The sequence below is a fragment of the Carassius auratus genome, chromosome 30 (assembly GCF_003368295.1).
Source record: "Carassius auratus strain Wakin chromosome 30, ASM336829v1, whole genome shotgun sequence".
NCBI classification, from domain to species: domain Eukaryota; kingdom Metazoa; phylum Chordata; class Actinopteri; order Cypriniformes; family Cyprinidae; genus Carassius; species Carassius auratus.
Window position 1 is genome coordinate 22743261 of NC_039272.1, and position 26077 is coordinate 22769337.

The 26077-nt window shown below is 36.4% G+C and overlaps 4 protein-coding genes across 5 annotated transcripts; 2 read left to right on the top strand and 2 right to left on the bottom strand.

Moving 5' to 3' along the window:
• Positions 1-1587: 1587 nt before the first annotated feature.
• Positions 1588-7310, top strand: krt1-c5 (keratin, type 1, gene c5). 2 transcript variants are annotated; one of them, XM_026212240.1, is made up of 9 exons: positions 1588-1713; positions 2027-2446; positions 2575-2657; positions 2746-2902; positions 4162-4326; positions 4453-4578; positions 5988-6205; positions 6312-6337; positions 7067-7310. In XM_026212240.1, the coding sequence occupies exons 2-9, from the start codon at positions 2051-2053 to the stop codon at positions 7180-7182; spliced, it is 1287 nt and encodes a 428-aa protein (XP_026068025.1). In that variant the 5' UTR covers positions 1588-1713; positions 2027-2050; the 3' UTR covers positions 7183-7310. The 2 variants fall into 2 exon arrangements, with proteins under 2 accessions (XP_026068025.1, XP_026068024.1); XM_026212239.1 differs by having other exon boundaries at positions 1590-1713; positions 2024-2446.
• A 2005-nt stretch (positions 7311-9315) lies between these two features.
• On the top strand, positions 9316-12151 carry zbtb26 (zinc finger and BTB domain containing 26). The gene is made up of 2 exons (XM_026212242.1): positions 9316-9628; positions 9956-12151. Exon 2 carries the CDS (start codon positions 9962-9964, stop codon positions 11180-11182), a length of 1221 nt encoding a protein of 406 aa, XP_026068027.1. The 5' UTR covers positions 9316-9628; positions 9956-9961; the 3' UTR covers positions 11183-12151.
• An 89-nt stretch (positions 12152-12240) lies between these two features.
• On the bottom strand, positions 12241-14924 carry zgc:101858 (SDR_c11 domain-containing protein). Its single transcript, XM_026212243.1, has 8 exons — positions 14592-14924; positions 14286-14456; positions 14005-14183; positions 13474-13567; positions 13281-13350; positions 12708-12744; positions 12563-12626; positions 12241-12474 (listed from the first exon to the last, which is right to left on the bottom strand). The coding sequence occupies exons 1-8, from the start codon at positions 14613-14615 to the stop codon at positions 12316-12318; spliced, it is 798 nt and encodes a 265-aa protein (XP_026068028.1). The 5' UTR covers positions 14616-14924; the 3' UTR covers positions 12241-12315.
• A 132-nt stretch (positions 14925-15056) lies between these two features.
• On the bottom strand, positions 15057-16752 carry ppil3 (peptidylprolyl isomerase (cyclophilin)-like 3). The gene is made up of 6 exons (XM_026212244.1): positions 16677-16752; positions 16331-16405; positions 16143-16236; positions 15902-15969; positions 15542-15660; positions 15057-15365 (listed from the first exon to the last, which is right to left on the bottom strand). The coding sequence occupies exons 1-6, from the start codon at positions 16677-16679 to the stop codon at positions 15239-15241; spliced, it is 486 nt and encodes a 161-aa protein (XP_026068029.1). The 5' UTR covers positions 16680-16752; the 3' UTR covers positions 15057-15238.
• Between the last annotated feature and the right edge of the window lie 9325 nt (positions 16753-26077).

A 26077-nucleotide genomic window follows, 5' to 3' on the forward strand; every position in this document is an offset into this window, starting at 1 on the left:
TTCACGTTAAGCTCACCCGGGCAACACTTATTTGATTAAAATGAAGTAAAAACAGAAATATTGTGAAATATTATTGCAATTTCAGACAACTGTTTCTTGTTTTAATATATTTTAAACTGCAGCCCTGTGATGTCCAAGCTAAGCTTTCAGCAGCCATTACACAGTCTTCAGTGTCACATTATCATTCAGACATCACACTAATATGCTGATTTGATGCTTAATAAGCATTTTTTCTTATTATTAATGTTGAAAACAGTTGTGCTGATAAGTGTTATTTTGGAAACTGCAAAAAATCAGGATCCTTTGATGAATAAAAAGTTCAAAAGAACAGCTTTTATTTAAAATAGAAATCTTTGTAACATTACAAATGTCAACTTCAATGTCAACTTTAATGCATCCATCTGGATTAAAACTATTAACATCTTCAAAAATAATTATCCCAAACTTAAAAGTTTGTTTTATGCACATGGTTGGCAAAATATCAGCATGCAATTTCAGTTGTGCCCACATGGTGGTGCTGACTCAGATTACAATAGTGTTATTTATGAATGTGGAGTCGCCTTTATTTTGTCTATTATATGAAAGAGTCATGGTGGTACTTTGATTTCTATAATGGTTCATGAATGTGGCAGTCGACTAGTACCATTGTTAACATCAAACATATGCATCTTGTAGATTAAGTTTATTATAAACTGTACTGGTACTTGCATACACCCAAGGTATAATGTTATATATATATATATATATATATATATATATATATATATATATATATATATATATATATATATATATATATGGTAAAGGTAAGAATTCATTAAACCTACAAGCATCATGAAAAGTTTAACTTAAGTGAAAACACATGAATTCAATTCAAGGATTCATTCAGATTTTCATTCAAAGCGTGTGTTAACTAATGTACTTTAGGTGATTATTTCCTCCCCAAATAGAAACATTTCTCATTGGTTTAGCCTTTCTGTTCTCTCTCGGTCTCTTCCTGGCTAGTGAGGCTTTGGAGGACCGTCTCCGTGTAAAGCATGGTTCTCACCTTACAGGTCATTGTACCCTCACTGAATAGTGTCAGTGTACAGAAATGGACTGTTCCCCTTCTCTAAAGCAAATCAGGTTACACCAGGTTAAAAAAAGGGGGTTATGGTTATTACAGTACACCCTGTCCCATAGTGGATATGAAGTCACATCTATTATAATTTGTTATTGTTAGTACTGTTATTTATCTTAAAGAGATTGTTCACCAAAAATGACAATTCTGTCATCATTTACTCACTGTCGTGTTGTTTCCAAACCTCTCTTATGTGGAATATAAAAGACAATATTTTTGGTCAAAATAACAATGGACAATCTTGAATTTCATTGTATCAGCTTCCTAAAGTCTTATTATTTCTTTCAGCAAATGTTTCATCAAATTAAAGTCCAGCATCACATAATTTGTAACTGAAAGTTTAAAAACAAAAACAAATGTGCAATGTAATCTGTGGATAGTGCCTTGGGAAAATGTCATTGTGTTTCAGTCAGGAAATATCCTTTCACCTGTGGGGGGATGTGATTGGCTGGCTATAGACTTCCATAATCAACAGCTGTTCAGGAGGAGTCCAAGCATAAATACTCTGACTCACCTGAACAAGAACAAATAAAAGCCACCAGTTCTTCTCCGGACGAAACCACACTCAGGTGTTGCATTTGGACACAATCCTTGTAAGTATTACATTTATTATTCACAAAGTCTTTGTACTTTCTAACTAAATAAAAAAAAATGACACCAAGACAAAAAATGGTTTTGTCATTAAAATGCAGCATTTTCATATTTGGTAACAGTATGCTATATTCAATGAGTTTAGGGTATTTCACTGCAGTGTAATATTACACAGTAATACATAGCTCCTTAAATATGAATTATCTGTCAACAAAAGGAGAGTTATTGGTATTCTGGGTTTTCATGGTTTTCACATGGCATAAGTGAACAAGCTGCATTCAGACTAACAAGTAATGATTATTCCTTCACCAGCAGTACACATACAGTTCAGCGAGCACCATGACCTCCAGCTTCTCTGTGCACAGCCACTCTCTGGGACGGCAGCCGTCTTTCTCCAGCATGTCTATGCGTGACACTGGGTTTTGGGGACGCTCTAAAGTCCCAGTGTCCCTTTCCTCAGGCAGTACTCTGTCCCTTTCTCGTTCCACTTCTCTGGGAAATGGCTTAAACATCCTAAGCAACCATTCGCTGAATGGTCTAGGAGCTGGTGCCAGTGAGAAGGAGACCATGCAAGGTCTAAACGACCGGCTCGCCAGCTATCTGGAAAAGGTGCGTTCTCTGGAGAAGTCCAACGCTGACCTGGAGCTGAAGATTAAAGAGTTGATGAAGGAGCGAGCACCCAAGGGTCACGACATCGAGGGACTGCTGGCTCAAGCACATGCCATTGGACAAGAGGTTTGAGGATCTAGCTCTGTTTATTGCTTTGGTTGTAGTCGCTTCATAGACAAGAAAGCAGAAATAATGTTCAATGATGTCCTTGCATGAGATCCTTTATTAGCCAGCTTCACACTTCTGCTCTTTAGGTGAGGAAAAAGACTTTGGAGAATGCTCGTATAATGCTGGAGATTGACAATGCCAAGCTTGCAGCAGATGACTTTAGGGTCAAGTGAGTTTTGCTCTTTTTGTTCCTTCCTATAATCCCAGAGAAAGATCGATCATGAAATTGGTTTATTCTGTTATTTGGTCCTAAACAGATGGGAGGCAGAAGCTACTCTTTGCCAGTCAGTTGAGAGAGACTGTCATGCTCTGAGACGAGCAAAATCTGATCACGATCAGATCATCGCAACCCTACGAGGAGACCTGGACAGTCTGAAAGAGGAGCTCTATTTCCTCAAGAAGAACCATGAAGAGGTTAAACACGACTATGAATATTAAATTATTAGGAAATAATAGTCATTATTCAGCTTGATGCCATTACTATTCATGGGTAAAGTTTGCACATACATCTTTGCATAATTATTTGCTGAATGTAATGCACAATATGGAAATATTAACGGCAACTAAAAAGTATTTACATGCACAGGTTTGGGGATCCCGTATATAAATACATTCTAAATATTTGTAGTTACATTTTACTATTATGCAGAAACACATATATTTGAGCTCATAACCCCACCCTACTCTAAACCTAACCTCTTTTTAAACAATATAAAACATGTAATAAGCAGATAAACATATAGTGAAATTATTTTAATCAGACTATACTTTTACATAGATTTGTTTTGGGCAAGATAATGCCTTATTTCTCACAGTAGCCATTCAGATATATATCAAGACTTTGCAGAAAAACCACCCTAACCAAACAGTTTTCTTTACATTGATATACAGAGTAGATATCAGTGTGTAAACTACACACATTAACACACACACACCCAGGTCTACAAACATATGGAAAAGGTGAAGAAGTGTTTGGTCAGAAAGGTGTGGCTCCACTCAAATGTAGCATTTAACCCTAAACAAATTCATCACTTTACAATGAGCAAAGCACAAATAGGTAATTATATAGAAATTATCAAAAATGTTTAGAGATAATTGTATTATATAACAAAATATAATTATTTTGTGGCATTTATTTTTAAAACAAGACACAAGTGAATATGAATATTATAAATAGAAAAAGAATAGATTTAATATAAATTAGAAAATACTTTCAGCAGCCAGAAAAAAAAATCCAAATTTTGTTTTTAGGAATTAAATGTATGAACAAACCCCTCTGTAAAAGCTGTAAGAATATAGATAAGAAAAAAAAACTTTACAGTTTAGTGTAAGTAAATATTCAAGTATTGGTATTAAAGTCTAAATGTCTGGTTCGGTACAAGAGGGAAAAAAAACTCATTTTGAGAAAATGGCTTTTGAAGATGGGTATTGTAATTGAAATCAACAGACACAAATACATAAAGTGCAATAAAATAAACACTAAAAAGTTTATTATTATTTTTTCTTTCCACTAGTCTGAAAAATATTATGAAAATGTCATAATTGGTTCATATTTCTAAGAAAATTAGTATAATTTGATAGTTTGTGATCTAATGCAATTCACACATTTTAAGTGCTTAAATGTCCAAATACTCTCTGGTGAGACTGTAAATTATTCATCTGTCTCCATGAAGGAGAAGAACACACTGAAGGCCCGTCTAGCCAACGAGCAAGTGAACGTGGAGGTGGACGCGGCCCAGGGCCCAGACCTCGGAGCCATCATGGCAGAGCTAAGGGTGCAGTACGAGAGCATCGCACGCAAGAATAAAGAGGATGCTGAGATGTGGTATCTGAAGAAGGTCAGTGTACAACCCAACACAGACTCCACACACCAGAAATAGCTATTTATAGACTGATGATTTCACTGCAAACACAGGTGCGTTTCAATGAATATGTGTTCTGTGTGGTGTGTGTATATGTGACAGCTGGAGACCGTGCAGTCGGAGGTGAAGGAGAGTAACGAGGCTCTGCGATGTGCTCAGGGTGAACTCAATGAAAGACGCCGCTTCCTGCAGGCGTTAGAGGTGGAACTGGACAGTCTGCGCAAACAGGTCACATTTATCATCTTATCCTAAAATTGCTGCAGTTTGTCTGTGAAATGTCCACTACAGTTGGTAAAAGCATGAGTTTTACTTCTGTTGAGACAAATCAAGAAGTAACTGAAGTAACCAGTTAATATAGATGCACGTGTATGCTTCAGAACACTGGAACATTATGGATTGTTGCATCACATACGTTCCAGGAAAGTCTTCCAATTTCTTTCTTTGTTTTCCTGAACTTTTCCAGTTGTTTAGATGGTCATGAACATGCTTTCTTGTTTTTTTTTTTACTGCATCAGAACAGATTAAGTCAAAAAAGCTAATATTTTTAAAAGGACAAATCTTTCACAAACATCTGTCAAAAACTTGACTGCACTTTTACTGTATGTTCAGTGTATGTTCATAAAGTATGACAGGGGATTTAAAAATGTCATGATGCCGAGGAGCCCCAAATATAATGAACCTCATGTACACATTATATTTTTTTATTGACAAAAAAATATTTTTGTCAATACTATTTATGTTGAATAAATTAAACAATTGACTTGACCTAATAATTGATAAACCAAATTATTAAAATATTATCTGGAAAATAGTTATTTATTATTATTTATTTATTAGGTTGACAGTGTAACTGTATCTGACATTAACTCTTTACAGAAGTCTTTATGCAGTAGTAATATCAAATTTAGCCAAATAAAAACTACAATAAAAAATACAATTAAATAAAAATATGAAATATCATCAGTGACTTGGCCCTGGAAAAGGAGAAAACTCCTCTTCCAAATTTCCTGTAGAGTGGGAAAGACTGAATTGCTGGATGTGAGGAGGGAATGGAAAAAACACATCTTCCCACCCTTCCTACAATGAATTGCGTATGCTAAATTACTCATCTGTAAATCTGTCTGGATAAACATACTTCAAACCGTCAAATCCTCTATCCTGTGGTTAAAGGTCAATGAATATGTCATGAGGCTTCATATTCTTGCAGTTTTTTTTTCTTTCGACCTTTTTTTGGACTTTGTTTTTTAATTATATCTGCAATAATGTAGCCCATAGTTTGTCAACAAATATCCAGAGAACGTGTCAAGGTTGCCTCTTCAGCACAGGAAACCACAGTCCCCTCCATCTGCTGTTGATCCTCATGCAAACAACAACCATATATGTTTACTCCCATATAAAAAAAAATCACTCTGTATTACATGTGATGACAGTCTAAAAACACATTGCGTCCTCATGGCCTGGACAGGTGATAAAGAGCTTTCAGCAGGTTGTTCAGCTAGTAGTTCACACATACTGGTTATAGATCAGACATTATACAAGGAAGTTTATTCTTGATGGTGCTCATCGCTAATAATGGGTTTAAGTCTTACATACTGTATTTCAACTTTGTATTGTGAAAATGTTATGGCTCGCCTCAGGTTGGTGTTCTGGAGGGGAACCTTGGAGAGACGAATCAGAAGTACACTTATGAGATCGAGCATCTTCAGGGCTCGCTCACACAGATGGAGGATGAACTCTCACAGCTGCGCCTGGACATGCAACGAATCAAAACCGATTACGAGCAGTTACTTCGTATCAAACAGAATCTGGAGCTGGAGATCGCCACCTACCGGAGGTTGCTGGAGGGAGAGGAAGTGTAAGAACCCAGAGAGGTTTCTCAGAGCTGAAATATGCTGTTTTCTTTTGACACAGTTCCTCAAGTATACCCAGATAATACTGATATATGTATATATGTTTTTCAGGATAAAAGAGACACCCTCTCCTAAAAGTAAGTCTGTTCTGAATGGATAGTTCTAAGACTATGAAACTAAAGATGTATTCAGTTTTTTTTTTGTTATATTATATATATATATATATATATATATATATATATATATATATATATATATATATATATATATATATATATATATATATTGTATAATGTTGATACTAATATGGAAGAATTGGGTTTATTTGAATAAAATGCTTGAGCAGTATTTCTGTATTTTGCTTTTGAACATTAGAACAAACTGGAATATTTTGTTACTGAAACGATTATAAAACTAAAATCACAATATAATCAGATTTTTGTCACTGTTTTTAAATAAGCAAACACAATAACACAACATTTAGAAAAGTGTCACCATGCAATATGTCACAAAGAGGATTTGAACCTAAAACATTCAGTTGAGGCAAGTTTTTATGTTATATGTGTTTATACAATAGTTACATTTTTACTAATAACTTTGTTGAGCAAAACAATGGTTTGATATATTGTATATTACATATTTACAGTTTTGTGATTATATATACATATATATATATATATATATATATATATATATATATATATATATATATATATATATAATAAATATTTAATTATTTAAAATTACTGACACTCTTGCTTTATGGTTGATTACAATTGTGACTAAGCTCTCTGCTAATCTGAAATCGACATATTTTTCCTGGGTGATAATATGTTCAAATATAATTTTCTTTCTGCCTTTTGTAGAAGAACCTGAAGTGAGAACCAGGAAGATTGTGAAGGTGGTCACCCAGACCATGGTAAATGGAAAGGTGGTGGATGAATCCAGTGAAGTTGAACAGATTGAAGAACGAAAAAAGTGAGAGTGCCTCACAAGAGACACATATATTCTTGTGCTTTATCAGTGGGTACAATTATCACAAGACTATTCTCAGTGATCTGTTCATCATTTCGCCAAAAAATGAATAAACATGTCAGATATTGCAACGTAGTGACGTGTCAGCGGTCTTGATTTTTTTTCTAACACCTCTTTTTCTTCATATATGACTATAAGACTATACATCTTCACATTCTCCCAATTATTTGAATGTCTTGCATTTCTTTTCACTGATATTTTTTCTTCTTCACTTTCTTTAGGTGAGTCGCAATAAAGCGGGTCATTTAAGAGTAGCACAGACCGAAAGTCACCCAGTGAAACTGAATCCATGCGATACTAGCTGATTTCCTGAATAAAGTAGGCCTACTAGTTTTAGGGACGGTGGTAGATAAATGATATGTAGCTGTGGATGGGGATTTGAACCTGTCTGGTCAGTGTGAGAAACTGAGCCAAAGGATGAAATCAAGACAGCCTCACTCTGAGAATGATGAGCGAAAAAGCCCTGACACCAATCCTCTGTAGTGTCAGATGTCTTGCTTTTGTGAGGTTTTCTGGGTGAAACAACCACTACAGTCCCAGCCCATAACGATCCTTGTAAACAAGAGCCTTTACTTTGGTTTGTTCTGATAAAACTGCCAGGTATAAAACTATTTAAGCACTTACATTTATGCAGATGCTTTATCCAAAGCAACTTACAGAGCATTTATGCTATACATCTTTTTTTTCTTATTTGTATGTGTGTTCTCTAGGAATTGAACCCACAACCTTTTGTGCTGCTAACACAATGCTCTACCACTGAGCCACAGGAGCCACTTAAACTTTTATTATATTCTCTAAAAAATTATATATATTCTCAGTGCTGAATGAAACACTATACTACATCCAAAATACTGAATGTAATGTCTGAATTCATAATTTTTATATGTATAATTTTATCTACTAACCATATCTATAGACAATTAGTTGTCTAGTTTTCAATATGGGGCATTCATAATTCACATTTCTTTTTGATGATGGAGTGCACATCTGACTAATAAAGGTGTGTAATGCTGAGAGTCCCAGCTCAGCTTTAGCACCCTGTGCATTATCGTATCTAAACCATTGCACAGATGAGTAAACAAACTGAAATATAATGAAGAATAAACTTTAGACTGACTGGCCACAGACTCTTGTTTGGTTTCTGTTCTCCATAATAAGTGACTTATGAAAGGCCAGTAGATTTGTTCTGCCTTACCATTGTTTGTGAACCACAAGCATTATTATTGTAACAAATGCCATTACAAGCTGCTGCCTTTTGGGCTATATTACTGACAACAAAAGTGAAATGGTGTCTAGCACTGCCTTTGGCAAATGAAGAGGGTTTCTGACTTCAGCTGCTACAGTGTATTCAATATCGTGATACTTCCATTCAGTAGAAATCGAATACTATATAATAAAATACTGCTGCACTGTAGTGTATGTAATGTATAATGTGTAATTGACTTAACAGATAATGATCAATATAACTTAAAAATAAAATGTCATTATTCGCTTCCTTTGTACAACACTGCCTCCTTGTGGCAAGACGTAGGCAAAGTACTTTATCATCTTTATCATCATCGTGTTTTTTCATATTCACGCGACGTGAGTTCCACAAAAAAACACGTTGACAGTCTTAGTTGCACTCTAGAAATAATAATAATTGACATATTATATTTATATATTACTTATATTAAAATGTTACAATTATTATTATGATTATTATTTATGTTATTATTATCTGGAGTGCAATTTTGTCTTTCAGGGATTCAGATCACTTGTGACAGTCAACATTCCATTCATGCTGGGTTTTTAATTTTATTCATATATTTTGGAATATTACAAATTCTAATAATGATAATATACTATTTTACTATTGTAATATACAAGTGGTTTCCAAAGACTGTCGTAACATGAAACCTTGAATGCCTTCTCTAAACATCAAGAAATGCTACAATAACAAAAAAAATACTACTACTACTAAAGCAATAGTAGGCCATTCAAGTAGTTTCCAAAAAAAATTAAAAAAAAAAAAACATTGTTAACTGTACGGAAACATAAAAAATCTAAATAAAATGTATAATCATACTCCTACCAATACTACTATTACTAACAACAAAATGTACTATTGCAATATTAAATGATAAAAAAATGCATATGCTGAATTACCTTTTTTATTGTATGGTCTAACTGTGAATAAATCTTTCTTTCTGACGTTAAGAATACAGTTTGAATTGAAGGGTTTTCACAATTAGCCGCCTGTATTTGTGTCCTGCCCCTTTAAATTTCACCGACCAATCGGGAAAGTCGGCTAATCCTTTTCCGTCTCCAGCCACACACTCAACACACAGGCGCTGTGAGCTCATCCCAGGACAACAAAACACCCAGACAGAAAATAAAGCAAATTGCTGCAGGTACTCACATTTGAAATTAACACTTATATTCACCTCACTCCTGTGACGATGTGTCTTTTTCTCCATTCTTTACAGTCGTCCATCCAGTGTTTCTGGTTTAGCTCTGTACAGTTACCAGGCCTTTACTAACACCATCGTGCACACTTAATACATTTGTTCCATCAGTAAATATAGACCATCATCTACATCTAAATATCATTATAATTATGTGTCTTTTAAACCCTTTAGCTAAACACATGCGTTTGGAAACTAGATATAATTACAGATAGTGTAACCTATTTAATATATGCCTAAGTTTAAACCTGTTATGTTGTGTGTATTTAATAGTGCACCATGGCTCAGGACGGGGTGATACTGCAGTTCAACTTTCCCACCTTCGGGGACTCCATGCTTCAAAAGATGGATGTTCTTCGTCGAGACAGACGTTTCTGTGATGTTGTAGTCCGCATCAATGACTTGGAAGTCCCTGGACACAAAGTGGTCTTTGCAGCTGGCTCCCCTTTCCTTAGAGACCAGTTTGTCCTTCAGGACTCACATGAAGTACAGATATCTACACAGCAGGATGCAGAAGTTGGACAGAGGCTTCTTCTGTCCTGCTACACTGGGACACTGGAGTTTCCAGAGCTGGAATTAGTACACTATTTAACAGTGGCTAGTTTCCTCCAGATGGGTCACATTGTAGAGCAGTGCACCGAAGCTCTAAATAAATTCATAAAACCACATGAGGTCAAAGACGAGTGTGCATCATCCCGACAGCCATCGGACTTCAACGCACAGCGTAGCCAGCCAGCTGTGGAGACAATATGTGATGAAGAGGAGGACAATGATGGAGAAGATGACTTTGATGATGATGATGACGATGATGATGTGATCATACAGCCCAAGTCTCCGCCTGTGTTTAGAAACTCTCAGAGCAACAGCAGAGGAGAGGAGAGTCCCATTAGCATTGTTAAAGTAGAGTCCATAGACGAGCGAATGCCTGATAACTTCCAGAGTCGCTCGCCAACACTACGCTCACCGGAGCCACAGCACTCCCTGATAAACTCCACAGTGGAAACCCGACCTGCAGAAATCGCCACCAACCCCACAGCTGAATATTCCCTGTCCCCGCCTGGACCCAGCGGCTCCGGGAAAGGGAATCTTTGGGGATGCTCAAGGAATGCTGATAAGGGTATGCAGTGGTACCACCAGTGCCCTAAATGTGCTCGCGTGTTCCGTCAGCTGGAGAACTACGCCAACCATCTGAAGATGCACAAGCTGTTTATGTGCCTCATGTGTGGAAAAACATTTACCCAGAAAGGAAACCTACACCGGCACATGCGTGTCCACGCTGGGATCAAACCCTTCCAGTGTAAGATATGTGGAAAGACGTTTACTCAGAAGTGTTCGCTTCTAGACCACCTGAACCTTCACAGTGGGGACAAACCACACCGGTGTAATTACTGCGACATGGTGTTTGCGCATAAACCAGTTCTCCGTAAACACCTGAAGCAGATCCATGGAAAAAACAGTTTTGATAATGCCAACGAAGGCAGTTTGCTTGAAGGACTATAAATTCATGTTAACGTCTAAATCATTTCTATTAATATACATGACGTAGACACAATTTGTCTTGAAGACACAGTTCTGTATAAAAGTGGTTCTCAGCCAGGAGGTCAGGGTCCACTAATGGGCCCCAGTAAAGGCCTGTTCACTGCAAGGACCATAATTATTACAATAATGAGAAAAGATATAGATTCAAACATCATTCTACATGTCAACAATAAAGGAGTCCACACCTCTACCGTAACAATGACAGCACATTAGAACATAGAAGATAAAAACATCGACAGCCAATCAGAATCCATTCCGTTTTAAAGAGCATGAGCATCTAAAGCAGTCAATGACAGAACTGCAGCACGTGTTTATAATAAACAATATTATTGTACGCTGGTGTGGACACTGGTATAATTATCATTATGGCTAACTTTATAGTTATCGGTCTTGGTTTGATTGGTTTTTATGTGTTAAAATAATTTAAATGTAGTTATAATGAGATTATCTTAATTAAAATTCTACAAAAACTAAAATAATAATTTTTACAACGTGAAACTAACTCATTACATTTTTAAGTAAATTTATAAAGACCAAAAATACATAATGAAAAAGGTTGAGAACCACTGCTGTAAATTAATACACTAAATTACAAGAACTAAATGAAGTGTTCGCTGATTGGTCGATAAATGTACAGTCTGTTAAGTCAGGTTTAATGTCATTTTTCATATTGCAGGTTAAGGGAATTGTACTAAGTTAATTTTGAATGCTGCTGTGGCATCATTTGGCTTTCATATCTTTTGTAAAGATTAAATTATATTTTTTAAGTATATCTGATCAGACCATATTTCCATGTTTGAATGCTAATGTATAACTTCCTCATTTGAAGACAACTGTATTTGAACACTACTGTGCAACTCTTGGTCTGTAATAAATGTTTCCATCTGTGTCAACATGCCAGAATTCGGAGAAAATTGCTGACTCACTAATAAATAATTGCAGATGATCATTATGCTATGAAAGAATAAAACATCACATCAAATCAACATGCGTTTACATTAAGGATTTCAACATTCAGATCGATTCCAACTTAGTTTATTTATTTGCTTTTATGACACACCGCTATGACAGAGCTGTATCATGGCGGCAAAGCATTACCGTGGACACATAGCATGTCGACCTCCGTCCACTGGAAGATTGACTCCTGTTATAAATGTTGCTGCATCAGATGCCAGGAAGGCGATAGCGTGAGCTACTTCATCTACTTCCCCTGGTCTGCCGAGAGCATGAGTCACCTTGCATTTCTCAAGGAACTGGAGCAAAGCACAAAATACAGGACGTGTTATTTAGAAGCATGCATTACAGTCAAATTAGATAAAGCATTTGATCTTAACTCATCACCTGAGCATACTGGTCCTCATCCAGTCCTGCACGCTTGTGAACTTCTGTTATAATTACTCCTGGGCTGTTAAGACAAAGCATTTGAATTACCTCAATGTAACAATTCTATAGGTCGTAAAATGTAAAACAACAGAATGAGTCTTACCAAACTGAGTTGACACGTACTTGCTTTGATGCCAACTCTACAAGTAAGATGAGATGAGAAAACACTTGTTTGTAGAGTAGTAATACCCAAGCCCTTTGCATCAACTAGACTAGTTGTTACACTTTGTACTTTGGTGTATTTTTCAGGCCAAGTTTATTATTGAAAGTCAAGTTCTGTGAATGGACACGAAATCAGCTATGAATCTATTCATCATTTCTTTCATTAATGCTCTCAGAGAACGCTGTCACACATTATAGGGTGAGTTGGAATTACAATGGAATCTGCAATTAAACAGCCTGGAAACCTGTTTGAAACAAATGAAACAGCAAACATGTGAAAGGAAACATGCCAAACCATTGATTTGGCCAAGAAATATTGTAATTAATATAATATGTGTATGGTAATAGTTTATAGTATTGAATGGGAAACTCCAAATTGAAGTTTATAAAACAAATACCCTTGGAAACAAAATCCACATTCATTTGATAGAAAAAAACTATTGGCTCAAGACAAATAGCTCTGGTCTCCTGTAAATAACATTAGAGATTCAATAGAAATATGGAGATACCCTACCAAGAGCAACACAGCGTGTGAACTGGTCGATGGCTGATTTGGACATGCAGTAGGCAAGTACACCAGGAAACTATAATGGATAGAAAATAAGACGACCAATCAGGGCCCACAAGGATAAAACAATGAGCAATTATTTTAGATTCATATATTTCATGGTTCATTAGGTGCTGATGTTTAAACTTAACAAACTTACTGATCGTTGGCCATTCACACTGGACACATTCACAATCGAGCCTTTCGTTTTGATGAGATGAGGCACACAGAGATGAGTGAGATGATATACTGATCTAAAAGGGAAGAAAATGAGTCAAATGTTGTTTACCTGTTCTTATAAAGTTCAATACCCACATCTTTAAATTATCTACTGCACCCAGCGGGGCGCAAGGGCATGCTATAGCATCCACGAAAAAGTTTAGGGAAAAAATAAATAAAATAAAATAAGGAAATAAAGATTTTATTAAAATAAGTAAATAAATAATACATTTAACAGTTCAGTACTACAATAAGTAGGAAAACATTTAATAATGTAACTTTACAAAAATATTTGTAATATAAACTTTATATTTCATATTTATAGATAATTAATAAGAAACTACATAAATGTTTACATGTTGTGGGATAGGAGTCAGGATGAGCATATTTGGGGGTGTGCCGCATCTAAATGATTGAAAACCCCTGATTTATTGAATGCAGTGCACATGCCATAAATTAAATCATATTTTACCTGACATTGACAGACATGACCTTGTCATATTGGGCCATGTCTGTTGTCTCTATACTGCCCATGGCGAGGATTCCTGCACTGTTGATGAGGACATCCAGCTTCCCAAAGTGAGTGATGACCTCTTCCACTGTCCTCTTGACAGTGTCCTCATCTGTTAAGTCTCCTGGCACTAATAAGGGCTAAACACATTGAACAGGATCATAGGGAGAGGAGCATTTATATGCGAATCATATATTATATGTGAATATTTAAGAGTCTGGAGAGATTCCAGTGAGTTGTACTTTAACTGCCCCACAGGCTTCGCACTCTTTGGCGACTCTGCTGAGGTTGTCCACATCGCGTCCGTTGAGCGCCAGCTGCGCGCCCAGTCTGGAGAACAGCACCGCGGCGCCCGCTCCGATCCCTGAGCTCGCGCCGGTGATCAGCGTCACTTTGCCCTTTAAAGAGCCAACCTAAAACGCCAAATCATCATGTTTCAAGTCAAAGTTTATGTGCACCAGGGCATTCTGAAATTCGGAGTGTGTAAAACGGTCAACCACTGATCTATATAATCAGTTCTCTACAACAAATCAATGGGCTCAACCTACTTTGAACGCATCTGGAGTTGCCATTTCGATTTATATGATATTCACAGCTCTTGAGTGACCCAACTTTTATTTTTCCTTATGCTCACGTGCAGGGGAACGAGTTAGTTACGTCACTGCGTAACGTTACGTACAAAAAGAGTACAATGAAGTACAGGGGTTCAGTCCATTCATTCCAAATTGAATAAGTCAAATATGAATTGCGTTGTTCAATTTTCTTATACCAGAGGTTATCTGTATTTTTATTTTTATCATCATACGGACTGTTGCGGATTTCAGTAAAAGGGACTTTTACTGGTGTGTTTATCTAAATATCCGGGTCAGCAACGTTATAACGATTTCAAAATTGTAGTCCTTATTTTTCCATTTCAAAATCGTAGTTCATTCAAAGACAATGCAGAATAAATACAAATTGTATAGAATCCACTTAAGAAAACAAGGAGAAATTAAATCAGTTTAGTGAAAATATATAGTGAAAAGTACAATAGTTTTTTTTATTATTATTAAAATATACATTTAAAACCCAATGGAAAAGATTAAATGGAAAATAGAGGCAAGTCAGTGTACAAATTTATGAAACAGCACAAAAAAAAAAAAAAAACATTATATTTACAACACAAGGCATTATGATTGTTTCACAATGAAATCAATCAACCAGCAAATGGGTTGGCATGGATCGTAATATCCTTAATACGGACATCATTAAGAGGACGGAAAGTCTTTTCATTCACAGGGACTTTCTCTAGTTCATCCAGAGTTTCTAGTCCATCTATAATTCTGTAACAAAGAATTAGTTAGTGTTACAATTCATTACCATCAATAAAATTACAACAGCAACAACAATTATTAGCTTATTTGAACCATCAATCACACAGAAGAAAATGTTAAAATAAATTACAACTGAATAAATAAAACACACTAGTAAAAGATGGGTCTTAAACAAAAAAACATACTTTCCAAAAACCGTGTACTTCATGTCCAGGTGAGGCTGTTTTGCATATGTGAAGAAGAACTGTGATGCATTTGTGTTTGGTCCATTATTGGCCATGGCCACCACACCCCGGACATTGTGCTGCATTACACAGGCATTAAAGGGAGATTGAGTTAGATCAGACTAAAAAGATGTTTAAATAGCATTGAAAGTCAGTCTGACAAGTCCTGACATGATTAAATACAGTGCCGGATAAAGTGGATGTCATTTTTGCACAGACTATAAGATTAATAAGAGGTTTTCTTAAAACATAAAATTATGTGATTTTTCCCCCCACACACAATACACTTAAACATTAAATTACGTTAAAATCAATACATACTTTCAGATGTTCACTGAATTCATCTTCAAACTTTCTTCCCCAAATACTGGTCCCTCCTTTGCCTGTACCTGAAAAACAGAATTTAAATAATTCAACCAAATAAGCCTTGATCGGAAATGGTAAAAAAAAAAAAAAAGCTACAAAAAAAAACTGCCATTTACTTATTTTACACATTTACAAGCTAAAAACTAAAGCTGAGAGATTAGGTTAGAGGTAAGAAAAGAAATCCATTATCAGTTACCTGTTGGGTCTCCGGTCTGGACCATAAAGCCCTTTATGTTTCGATGAAAGATACATCCATTGTAGAACCCACCAGCGCACAGAGCAATGAAATTCTATGATGGAGAAAAAAAAAAGAGAATTCACGTATAGAAAGAACGATCTCGCCTATTCAAGATATGCGTCTGTGTGTGGAAACAGGTGTCTTACTTCACAGCTCTTCGGGGCCTTCTCACAAAACAACTCGATTTTGAAATCACCAAGATCTGTGTGCAGTGTAACAGCCTGCGAGATAAATGAGTTCAGCTCATTAATATCATATAATGACATAATCATTGAAATAATTATTAATATAAGATCAATTATTTCCAATTTAGAATGCAAATAATTATTCCATACTATTCAAAGACTAATACAGAATATCAAATATTAAAATTTTCGAACTGTAATTTGGCCAGAGTATTCCACCACAAAACCAATGTATTCTGTATAATACAGTTTATAACAAAAACTAAAGAAGTTAAATATTTGTTCTCGCAAAGATCGGCAATCTTACCATCTTCTAAAACACAAGCAAGTCGCCTTCAGTGTTACACTGAATAATGACCGACGCAACTGAATGGCGATAAAACATTGGTTCCCATTTAGCTTTTAATAATAGCCTTTTCTGAGTCTGTGCATAAATAAGAGCAGTTTTAACAACAGTAATGATAACTATAATAACGTCGAGTAAATGTTTTAAATAAGCTGTCCCTACCGTAGTGTTTACATCACCATATAAAATTGACTAACTATTCTTTACAAAATATTAAACACAATTATTTAACTACTTCCAGAAGTTTTTATTGAGACACAACAAGAAAACCGAGCGTTTATTCACTCTGTATGGCTTGATACATTTACTTAATTTCTCTTTTATATTCACTTTGCAAAACAAACAAACAAACAAAAAAGGAAACAATAGTGGATTTATTAAATACAAATAATCAAGTCTTCAACCATAAATATATCAAATGGTTACAAACATGTGAACCCTGGAAAGATTGTAATATTGGTAAAAAAAATAAAAATAAAAAAAATAACACAAAAAGTTTGACAAGCTTTAGATGTACAAAGTTGAACAGCACTCACCTGAGTAACTTCTATTAACTTAGTTTCCGATGTGTGTGTGTGTGTGTGTGTGTGTGTGTGTGTGTATATATATATATATATATATATATATATATATATATATATATATATATATATATATATATATATATATATATCAACAAAAAGAATAAGACTATTACAATGGTGACACAAAACAGCTATGTTAATCCTACAAATAATAATACAAAGAATAATACCGTTACAAAGGGTGAACTGTTCATTAGAAATTATTCATTGATAATTCTTAAGGCATTTCAAAGTGAGCAGACAGGTGAAAATAGGCTTTTTCTACCTTCTTTGAAAAAATAATACTGATAACACCAATACAGTAATAATTATAATATGCATTTATATAAAATAAATGTAGATAGTGATACAGACATTACTATCTATATTTTGTTAAAGTACTTAGCCTTCATTTTAGCATCAACTAAATAAACACTGCAAACATGCACACACAAAACTTATTTGTGCAATCATAAATACTCAGTTAACACATTATTAAACTTTCAATAAAGATGAGATTTAAGATGATAGGAACTTACTATAGGGTAAAAGTTAATGAATATTGAATTTTGAATATTGAGTTTTCAAAACCATTAAAAAGGAAAACTGACTCATGTAACAGATGACTTGTATCATCCGTATGTTTAAAAAAACCTAATATTGTGCTGGTAACATGGGTTATGACCTCTGAAGGTAAAGTATTGAAAATATTGTCCTCCACAATTAGACCGCTCCTCTTCAGCAATCTGCACTCCCCAAGTTCTACAGGAAGGCCTTCCAGTCTGTTTCCCCTCAGCTCCAGCTGTGTCAGACTGGTGAGCTCCCCAAACCGTGACGGTACGGACTGCAGGCAGTTGTTTCTGAGGTTCAGCTTTAGCAATTTCTTACACTGAAACAACTCCGGAAGAAGTGCCTCAATCTATGTGGAAAAATGAAAGCAGAAAGTGGACAGAGGTCAGAAAACCAAGTTGAGTGAAATTACAATCAACATTACTCACATTAATTTAACAGGTTTTACAAAGAATGTACAACTTGCATCTCATCACAAGAGCAGTAGCACTTTTCTTGAACCAGTTGTTTTACTTATCATCTATTGCTATCTAGGAAAATAATAAAAACACATTTTGATTATGCATGAAAGAGTAAACATCCACAAACTCTGCATCAGTGGCAATTACACAAGCTACATAGATACAAGCTTTAGCAGTGCTATCGTTAATGAAAACAAACGAAAGCTATAACAAAAATTATTGCTCATTTAAATTAAATTAGGAACTAAGCTAAAATATTTTCATGAATCCAAAATAAAATAAAAATGTCCACAAATGTATATGAATTTTTGTTTTGATACATGGTATGTTGTAATTAAAACATGAAAACTGCATTATACAGTATATGAAAATACTAACTACAATTTCAACGCTGAGGAATTCACACTGTTTAACATTGATGAAACCAGGTAGAGAATAAACATTGATAGCCCTAAATATAAAATAATCAAACATTAATAATTAGCGGTCGACTGATATATCACCAAGGCCGATATATCGGTCGATGCTTGGTCATTTAGATTATTTTTTCAAATGTTGGCATCGGTCGATAAGTTTTTCTGTTTGGCTGATGTGTTTGAGCCATGGCATTTATTTTGACTGCGATGAGAGCGGCAGCGCATGAGCACACAGTGCTCATATTCTCCCTCTTGTTTGCTGTCATCATTAACAGTTCTGTCTAACATGGGTAGAAGTCTGTCTAATAATCCGATAGAACTGTTAAACAAAGGAATTAAAATCTATACAAAAAGTATTATAATGATTGCTTTTATATCATTAGTAATGGAAAGACAAACATTACAATACTTTCTTGTGTGCCGTCAGAATTCAGAAAATACGCATTTACATCTACATCATTTAAACAAATCTTTGAATGGCTAATAAAATTTTTATTTCTCAGACCTTCCAAACTTCCAAAGTTCTCTGCGTGACTTTTGGTCCATGCAAAATGAAAGCTTAAAACATTAAATCCGTGATTTAAAATTATGCTGCGCTTTATGCATTTGACTACTGTTATATTCATGTCATTTTTGCTGTGTGTTATATGTAAAATGAGTGATTCCCAATGCACACAAACTTCCCATAATACTGAGTGCTCTGTCGGTTACAGTTTACTTACTTTTTAAATTATATTTTTATTGAATATTTATTTATTAATCTAAATTATGAGTATGTTTATTTTACTGATTTATTTTTTAAACCATTTTCCAATTATTATGAAATTCTTAAATATGAATTAAAATAAATACAATTATATCGGCCATCTGCCACCCTGCTTTCCAAGACATATGTATCAACAGTAAAAAAAAAACTGTATCAGTCAACCACTATTGATATTAATAACCCTAAAGTACCAAAACTAGTCAAAAAAAAAAAAACCCAACAACAATAAAAACAATAACAAAAAATAAAAATAAAATGAAAAGCAAACCAGAAATAACAGATAATAACATCTTAACTCAAAACTATATTCATCCTGAACCTGACTTACCCTATTGGCAGTTACAGCATGTCACGTAAGGTGATACAAGAAACACAGGAGAGATCCAAATGCAGGTGCGAGGTTTATTTGAGGGGCAATCCAAAAGAGTAAACAGTCCAGGCAGGGTCAAAAACCAGAAATTCCAAAAACATAAAAACAAACAAAAACACACGGGAAGAGCAGACTCTGGAAAGTATCATTCATACGACAAGGACTCCGTGACAAAGACTCAGACAGACCGGGTATTTATACACAGAAGGATAATGGGGAAACAGGAGACAGGTGGGGGAACAATCAATTAACTAAGACAAGGAGGAAGGTGACCAAATAAGGGAACAGGAAGTGATAAGATGACAGACACCGTGGGAACGGAGGACACCTAGTGGACACCCAGGGAACACAACCCAGACACTGTGACAGAACCCCCCCTCTACGGAGTGGCTTCCAGACGCTCCACAATAGACAACACAGAGACCAGGAGGGAGGCGGACAGGCGGACAGGCGGAGGCTCAGGGGGAGGGACGGAGGGCCAGAAAAGAAAAACATGGGGAACAGGTACCAGAATGTAACACAACACAGGGAGACCAGGAGGGAGGAGGGAGGAGGGAGGAGGGAGGAGGACAGGTGGAGGCTCAGGGGGAGGGACGGAGGGCCAGACTAACAGAGGGGAACAGAGACAGGAGTGAAGACACAAAACAAAAAACAAACAGTAACATGAAGCCCCCCCAGGGCGGAGCAGAAGACCACCATATCCGTGTGGTCAGAGCGGAAGCCCCCCAGGGCAGAGCAGAAGACCACCACGTCCTCATGGGCGACGTCGGAGTCCCCCAGGACGGAGCAGATGACCACCACGCCTCTGTGGTCGATGCCGGAGTCCAACTCTGGAGGTTATTAGTCCGACTCTGGAAGTTCAACGGTGACCCGCCTTGTCTCTGGAAGATCCCCGGTGACTAGCCCTGACTCTGGAAGGTCATCGGTGACTGGCCCTGGCTCTGGAGGGTCATCGGTGACTGGCCCTGACTCTGGAGGGTCATCGGTGACTGGCCCTGACTCGACTCTAGAGCGTCAACTGCCACCCGATTCGACTCTGGAGGGTCAGCTGGAACCCGACTCGACTCTGGAGGGTCAACTGGAAACTGACTCGACTCTGGAGGGTAAACTGGAACCCGACTCGACTCTGGAGGGCCAACTGGAACCCGACTCGACTCTGGAGGGCCAACTGGAACACGACTCGACTCTGGAGGGTCAACTGCCACCCGACTCGACTCTGGAGGGTCAACTGGAACCCGACTCAACTCTGGAGAGTTCACTGGAACCTGACTCGACTCTGGAAGGTCAACAGGAACTAACCCTGACTCTGGAAGGAGGGTCCATGAACACCTGACTCAACTCAAGAGGGTCAACCGGGAACTGACTCAACTCTGGAAAGTCAATGGGCACCTGACTTGACTTTGGACTGCATGTGGAGACATGAGACGCCTCGGCTTCAGGCACCACCTCTGGAACGGCCTCGGGAGCGGCCTCGGGAGCGGCATCGGGAACGGCCTCCGGCACCGGCATCGGGAACGGCCTCCGGCACCGCCTCAGCCTCCAGAACAGCAACGGACACTTCCTGAACCTCCAGAACAGCATCGGGCACCGCCTCGGCCTCCGGAACAGCAACGGACACTCCCTCGGCATCGGGCACCACCTCTGCCTCCGGAACAGCATCGGGCACCGCCTCGGCATCGGGCACCTCCTCGGCCTCCGGAAAAGCATCGGGCACTGCCTCGGCCTCCGGAACTGCCTCGGCCTCCGGAACAGCATCAGTCAACGCCTCGGGGATGGCGGCGGCCTGCTCGGGAACGTCCTCCTGGACGGCAGCGACCCGCTCGGGAACGTCCTCCTGGACGGCAGCAGCCCGCTCGGGAACGTCCTCTGGGCTTTGAGGAACAGTAGAACAGTTGTACTATGTTACATGTAGCCTAGCTATCTGTCTTTGTCTGAAAGTGGATAAAACAGTTGATCACCTGTTTTGTTTCCATTAATAATCATTTCAGAATGTTTTTTTGCATATATCATACTGTTAATATTATGTATTGTTTTTTTCCATGATAAAGAATGTGACTGAAAATTATTTTAATTATTCAATAATCTTTTATATTTATTAGTAAGAAATTAACATTACATATGAAATGCAAATTCAAAATGCAACATATGCCTTCAAAATCATCCTAATATGGAATTAACCTCACTATTATGTTCACTTCAGAAAATCTTATGCAATAATAAAAATGACTATGAGAACATCTCATATTATTGTTATTATTCTTTTTATTTTCCTTCTGATGAATTAATGAATGATTTGTAAAATTGTTTGTTTATTTATTTATTTATTAGATGTTCAGGAATCATACATATGCATTTTGTTGTCAGTAACTACCAGTGTAGGATCCATTATTGAATCTCAATTGCAGTAAAGCTGCATTTGGACAGGAAGGTGGTTGTTTGTGATTGGGTGTGTGAAAAAGACATCTTCGTTGGCTAAATTAATTATTGCAACCAACTAATTATTCATTTTATTAACAATCTTTAACAAATACAAATGGTAACATATTTTTTTGTAATTTGCCTAATCACCTAACCAACAACAGACTATAGTATGATCATATTTAATAAATTGTAAACTAAATGGTTAAAAAACAAAAAAACTATTTAGCAACAAGAAGGACTATGACAGATCTTAAACTCCCTGCGCATGCTTTTATGCAAGCAATTATTTATAATTATCTCTCCTTCTCTCTCTCTCTCTCTCTCTCTGTATTTATAATGAATAATAGGATGCATTCCATATGTATATCTTGCAGTATAACTGGCAATAACAGGCCAGACCTGCCACATACAACTGTGCCTGTGTTCTTTATGAACTGTTTTTCTGTGGATAGATGTTCTCTTTCACACTGATCCAGTGTCTTCTTTCCAACCTCAATTCAATACATCACAAGTGACCCCACAATGTGTTCTCAGATCAGCACTAAACAGAGCATCTCACCAAAACCTTCATCAAAAGAAGTGCCAGGCTATGTGTCACCGTTTACATTTCCCACAGCGGAGGTTTAAACAAGGCCCATTTCATTCACAATGACAGCAGGTTATGTCAACAAAGCTGCTGAATGTTCTGCTAGTTACATACACTCAAAGTTTGATTTCAGACTAAAAGTGCAATCCCACTTACCGCTGCGGCTGTTCAGTCAATTTACAGGGGGAAAATCCAGAACTTTCAAAAGGAATCCACACGTTTAAGAATATTGCTTGGTTTGAAAGTACAACTACATCACTACTACTATAGATTTGTCTATACATATCTGGCTACTTCACTGTTGCAAATAGATAATGGATAGGCTTTTTTTTTTCTTTTTTTGCTAATGTGACCGTGCCTTAAAGAAATAATTTGTCTTTTTAAAATTGCATGTAAATGGTTTAGGCTCACTGAAATTGCACCAGGCAGCGAACCTAAAATCTGACAACAAAGCAGGATAATTTGATGAGCTATTTACTATTATGCTTATGTGTTTTTTTTCTTTCTTTTTGTAGCTTGACAGTCTTTCGGCATCCCTATGTTTATGTGCATGTCTTTAAAGGACAGTCACTTTAAGCATGTTACATTTCTTTGGACCACTGTTGCCAACATATTTTTGTCTTACTGATCAAAATGGAGGAACAAGCTACTAACATTGTGTATCAAATGAACAATTATTAAATTAAATTGAACAGTTGCAAATAGCAATTAGAACTTATCTCATGTGATGTGTGTACTTCTAAGCATCTTAGGTTTTCTCATTTTTTTGTAATTTCGATGGAAAACCTGTGCTTTTTAATCATTTGAGTCATTTGAGTCTAGGTGCTTTTGAAATAAAATGTTGATATGGTAGTCTGAGAAGTTGCTAAATTTAACAACAAAAGTGCTAAGTTAGCAACACTGTTTTGGACTCTGCAACTGTTTTGGTATGAGATCATGCTGCAGCATCTGAATTAAACATATAACAAATAATAATGAATCCAAAATGTAAAAAAGTTTTAAAATGCTGCAACTTTAAAATGAGTGTTTTTGTAATTCAGCTAAGATGTCACCAGTGTTGGGTAAGTTACTCTAAAAAAGTGTTTAATTATTAGTTACTAATTACATCTTCAAAAGTGTAATTAGATAACTGTACTAATTACTCTCTAAATAATATATATCAACCTTTTAATGATACAAGGATAGACCAAAGACTGTAAAGGGATAGACATGAAACGGATCTTTAAATTCTTTCAAGTAACTACATAAATGATTCTGGTCACACTGGTCTAACTCTCACTATTGACTAATTATTAACTATGACGTTTGCCACAAAATATACTCATAATTAAGTATTTAAGACTTATTATCCTAATAAGTCTTGCAGAATAAGACATTAATATGTGCTTTTTAGGTAAATAGACAATATTGCAGTAAAATTCATACTAATAACAAGTTAATAGGGAGAATTGGACACTAAAGTGTTACCAATATTCTTATTAACTCATCATGGTATTTAAAGTGAGAAGGGTAAAATCATGCTTACTTTAAACTTTGATGTTAAATCCACTATTGTGTATAAATGAGTTAAGTTCAATTACATAAGAAGTAACTGTAATTAAATTACAGAAAAAATAAGAGCAATCCCTTACTTTTTTTTAAAAAGAGAAAAGTAATTAAATTACAGTAATTAGTTACACCCAACCCTGGATGTCACACTGTGATGTATCAGTCTTATATTAATCAAACGTCTTCAAGCGATACAAACTTTGCAGGTCAGAGTTTACCAAACTGGAACTTGGAATGCAGCAAAATGTGCATGAATGGAAGTGAATGGAACGAAAAATGTAATGTGAGTTTTTCCCTGTATAGACCGCTGTGATCTGTATGTTATAGATCACTGGTATAGACTGAGCATGGTCATCAAATATGTAGGAATGGACAAGTAAAGGAATGAACTCACATTTTTAAAAGCCACTCAACCCTGACAACACGCCCAAGTTTTTTTTTTTTTTTTTTTTTTTGATTGACGTTCAAGTTCCCGGTTGGGTTTTGATCTGACAGCTGCAGGCTTGAAGCTTTCAGTGACCTCAGTGGTCCCCCACACCAGGTGGTCTTTTCATTCCAGCGAATTCCTTGCAGCTATTTATCACCAAAAGTGAGAGGGAATAGTTTAAAACTGTTTAATACAGTTGGGAGTTCTTTACAAACAACATCAAGCCAATTAAACCACTCTGTGAATTCTTCCAAACAGATATATCTCCTCCTGTCGTTTTTGTCATTTCAGCTCCAAAGCTATGTTTGTCTCAGTGCTGAAGCCCCTTTTCTGTGATACTGTGATTGTCATTTATGCTAAACACCTCTCTCTCTCTTCCCAAGGAAGTCTCATGGAGCTTGACTCTGAATGGAGCCCTTATTCCCATGAACGAAAGACACAAAAAAGTTTAAAAAAGGGGCATCAGACTTGTGAAAAATGTGGTTTAGGCAATGATGTAAAGTGAAATGAGCTTCGAACATTGAGAATAGGTTTATGGATGCTAAGTGGAGAAGAGGGAATAAAGTACGCTTTTAGTTCACCAGACTGAACAAGCCATTCAGAGGAACCCTGTCCGCTACTTGGATTTGTTCACAGAACAATATCCATTCAAGCCTTCAGAGCTGCTAAATTGAAATGTTTTCTCCTAGAGTATGACTACACAGTGCGGTCTGAGCAGTATCATTAATTAGATTACATCATGGTCTAAAAAAACCCTAAAACTTAGCATTGGGGTTAACAAAGAATCCACAAAAAGCTGACAAATTAATATGACTTGGCCATTTTATTAATAATATATAGAATTTAATCACTCACGGTGGCCTCAAAAAGTATTTGATCTCTCAAGACACATCTAAAAATGTCTGGATGTCATTGCATTAGATACAAAATACCAAGCCAAGTAGCATATAATAAAAACAAATGACACAAGAGCTGTTCTCAGGACTAACTTCACATTTTTATAATAAACTTTTGAAATTCAAGGGAATATTTCACCCCAAAAAATGAAAATCTGCTGAAACAATACTGAAAATGTACTCACCCTGTGGATGTAGATGAAGTATGTTTATTCATCAGAAAAGATTTGGAGAAATTTTGCATTGTGTCACTTTATTATGATCTTCTGGAGTGAATGGGTGCCATCAGAATGAAAGTCCAAACTGCTGATAAAAACATCATAATAATCCATACGTAA

Coding starts and splice junctions, on each gene's coding strand:
- zbtb26 (XM_026212242.1), top strand. CDS start 9,962: ATGGCTCAGGACGGGGTGATACTGCAGTTCAACTTTCCCACCTTCGGG.
- krt1-c5 (XM_026212240.1), top strand. CDS start 2,051: ATGACCTCCAGCTTCTCTGTGCACAGCCACTCTCTGGGACGGCAGCCG. Junction 2,447..2,574: donor CACATGCCATTGGACAAGAG/GTTTGAGGATCT, acceptor TCTGCTCTTTAG/GTGAGGAAAAAGACTTTGGA. Junction 2,903..4,161: donor TCAAGAAGAACCATGAAGAG/GTTAAACACGAC, acceptor GTCTCCATGAAG/GAGAAGAACACACTGAAGGC.
- zgc:101858 (XM_026212243.1), bottom strand. CDS start 14,615: ATGGCAACTCCAGATGCGTTCAAA. Junction 14,184..14,285: donor AAGCCTGTGGGGCAGTTAAA/GTACAACTCACT, acceptor CAATGTGTTTAG/CCCTTATTAGTGCCAGGAGA. Junction 12,475..12,562: donor ATGAGGACCAGTATGCTCAG/GTGATGAGTTAA, acceptor GCTTTGCTCCAG/TTCCTTGAGAAATGCAAGGT.
- ppil3 (XM_026212244.1), bottom strand. Junction 15,970..16,142: donor CCAGACCGGAGACCCAACAG/GTAACTGATAAT, acceptor TCTGTTTTTCAG/GTACAGGCAAAGGAGGGACC. Junction 15,661..15,901: donor AATTCAGTGAACATCTGAAA/GTATGTATTGAT, acceptor TGTGTAATGCAG/CACAATGTCCGGGGTGTGGT.